This window comes from Alligator sinensis, unplaced genomic scaffold (assembly GCF_000455745.1).
Source record: "Alligator sinensis unplaced genomic scaffold, ASM45574v1 scaffold809_1, whole genome shotgun sequence".
NCBI lineage: Eukaryota > Metazoa > Chordata > Crocodylia > Alligatoridae > Alligator > Alligator sinensis.
The window spans coordinates 3,161,580-3,164,295 of NW_005841956.1; the positions used below are offsets into that span (position 1 = coordinate 3,161,580).

The window sequence follows — 2,716 nt, forward strand, 5'->3', positions numbered from 1 at the left end:
CTTGGCAAGGGGAGAAATATGTAAGGTAAAAACCCAACTGTTTGTCTCACGTACGCTCCCTCCCCGAAACGTGACATTCCTCCCAGCTTCATCAGTGGTGTGAATTTTTCCATTCTGCTTTCACATCTTGAGCTTATCTGGAAAGAATACAGAGTGGGAAATGCCTGGCTGCCTTTGCTAGGGGAAGGTTTTGCTGTTCTAATAAAGACCAGGTTGTTTCCTAGTATCTGGAATGTGCAGAAGGATTCAGTAGGCGAAAAATGGGCATTGCTCGGAGTTGCTTTAAATTCTCCAGCTTTGTGGGGCTTTAGAAAACTTTTGGAGGTAATACAGGCCTGATCCACATCCCACTGAAGCCAATGGAGCTTTTATATCTATCATTTTTGATTGGTTTTGGATTGGGCCCAAAATGAAATGTGCTTTCCTCATAATTCAAACTGTTTCTTTTTACTGGTAGGCGCCCAGTCAGTGGGAAATCTAGGCTAGGTAAGCAAAAAAATGTCCTCTTTTAAACTCATATTTCCCCATCTCTGGAGGGATCAGGGTTCAGTAACACTCAGCCCAGAATGGTTCTGTAAAACTGAACATTGAAAGTGTCTAGTTCTGTTGTGAATGAATAGCACACTGCCCTCAGGTGGGCTTTAAATTGGGCAAAAACCAGCACTCCTGCATCTCCCTTCCATACTGTGGGATCCCCCGGCCATCGCTGACATTATCCCACTGGATTGCCCCAAGCAGCTGCCTGTGACTCTGAGTTCAAGTTCCCTTTCTCCACTCACTCTGTGCTGTGTTTTCTTTGAACAGCCAGGTTACTTTTAGCATTAAATGCTTTCGGAAAGGAGCACAGTGTAGCCTACTGTGAGTGAATGTCCTTATTTAGGCAGTGCGAGGAGGAGCAACTTAGCTGGATGCTGTCTCAGCTGATCAGGAAAAGCAAGCAGGCAATGTTACTTGCTCCACTCGCTCCCGTGCCCGGGGGCTGGGAGCTCAGCTCGGAACTCAAGGATTAATGGACTGATCCCCTAACAATTGGGACTTGTAAAACATACCCAGTCACAAGCCCCCTCCCTGGGTTTCCCCCTCTCTCTGCACCTCTCTCTCCCCTGACTGTGTCTGTAGGTGAACATGTGAGGTGGGAATAAATCATGCACACAGAAGAAGGACCGCCACCCAGCCAGGAGGATGACTCCTCAGCAGAAGTCTAATTTGCCGAAGGGGCAGAGCGAAGAAGATCTGAGATTGTGGATGCAGGAGTGGGGCAAGGCAAGTATCTGTCTGGCTTGTTAAAGGGGAGACAGGGCCCCAGGAGCTGTCTGAGACTCAGGGGGACATTCTGCTTTATCTACAGGACCTGGGTTTCCCTGCTAGAAGCAAATCCTAGTCCATCCATGCATTCCTTGCCCTGCTTCATTTTTCTCTCTCCCTTTGCTTTACTTTCCATCACCTCTGTTTACTAAGCCCATGTTTATTCATCCCTTCGTTTAGCTGTCTGAAAACTTTTTCCCTCTAAGTATCTTCAAGTTGCAGTGACTCCCTCTAATGTGTCCTGAGTTATGCTTTCCACACCAGATTTAACTTTCTCTGCTATTCATCTGGCTTGTAACCTGCCTTACCTGCCTATGCTGCTCCCAATTAAAGATCTGCAATAGGAGGGCATAGAAATATCTCCCTGTCCTCTACCACTGAGCACTAACATTCACAATGAATCTCTGTCAGCCACTAGGCTGTTTTACATCTAAAAACTGAAAGATTGAAAGATTATCCCTAACATCTGGAAAGTACCAAGTGTGGTTTTTGTCGGTCTCCCACTGACCCCAGTGGTATATATCTATACATTTCATGATATAATGTTGTTCCATTTGCACAAAGAAATATTAACCATCAAATATAGAGAGTGTAAGGGAGGATTGTAGATCCCACTGAATTCTAGACATCGGAAATGCTTCTTTATTCATTACTTCTGCACTTCTCACTTGACATTTTATAGTAAAGCTGTTAGCCCAGGTCTCCTATTCTGATATTTACCTTGGGTTTTTTAAATCGTGCCTGCCCATATCCCACCGACAGGTTCAGTTGGATGCAGATTTGTTCTTCCTGCTTTAAATTGTTCAATAGTATCCTTTTTTGTGAAACAGCTGATGTGTTCCACTCCAGAGGTGGCTGCGTTTCAGTGGCAGGGGAAATCCGTCCAAAGTAATTAATAACTGGGATCAAACCAGACAGAGAGATATGTAAATTCAGATGATGTTTCAGTTGTTGGGAAAATTCTGCCCTCCATCCATAGCACCAGACAAAGTTTCACACCTACTGAGCTAGGCAGGACTGCTTCCATGGTGAGGGGGAATGATGTGTCCTACCATACCTCTTAACAGAAACCTTTTTGTGGGGGAGGCAGGGAGATGCTGAAAGGGAAGGAGAGGCTGGATAGTGGTGCTTAGAGCAGGGGACTGGGAGCCAGGACTGCTTCATCCCACCCCTCATTCTGCTACCTGATTATTTCACTCACTTGTACCTCAGTTTTCCCAGCTGTAAAGCAGGAGCAATAACTCGACCCAGTTAAAACATGAAATTTGTGTTTTGGGGAAAATTTTAACTTTTCCCAATTTTGTGGCATTTTTTGTTGTTGTTTCGAATTGGAAGAAAGCAATAAATATTTTCAAAACCTCCTGAAAACTGGAATTTCAAACCCATTTTGTGTTAGAGGATAATCATATCA

The 2,716-nt window shown here is 44.7% G+C and overlaps 1 protein-coding gene across 3 annotated transcripts in view; it reads left to right on the plus strand.

Moving 5' to 3' along the window:
* Positions 1-942: 942 nt before the first annotated feature.
* LOC102378602 (rho GTPase-activating protein 20-like) overlaps positions 943-2,716 on the plus strand; it is a 53,210-nt gene continuing 51,436 nt past the window's right edge. For 2 of the 3 annotated variants that reach the window (XM_006020524.3, XM_025200137.1), the window contains exon 1: positions 943-1,263. Coding sequence is in view for 1 of the 3 variants with exons in the window: in XM_025200137.1 (XP_025055922.1) it covers positions 1,183-1,263 (81 nt within the window). In the remaining 2 variants the exon portion in view is untranslated. The remainder of the gene's footprint in view (positions 1,264-2,716) is intronic. The other variant, XM_025200138.1, reaches the window with a different exon arrangement.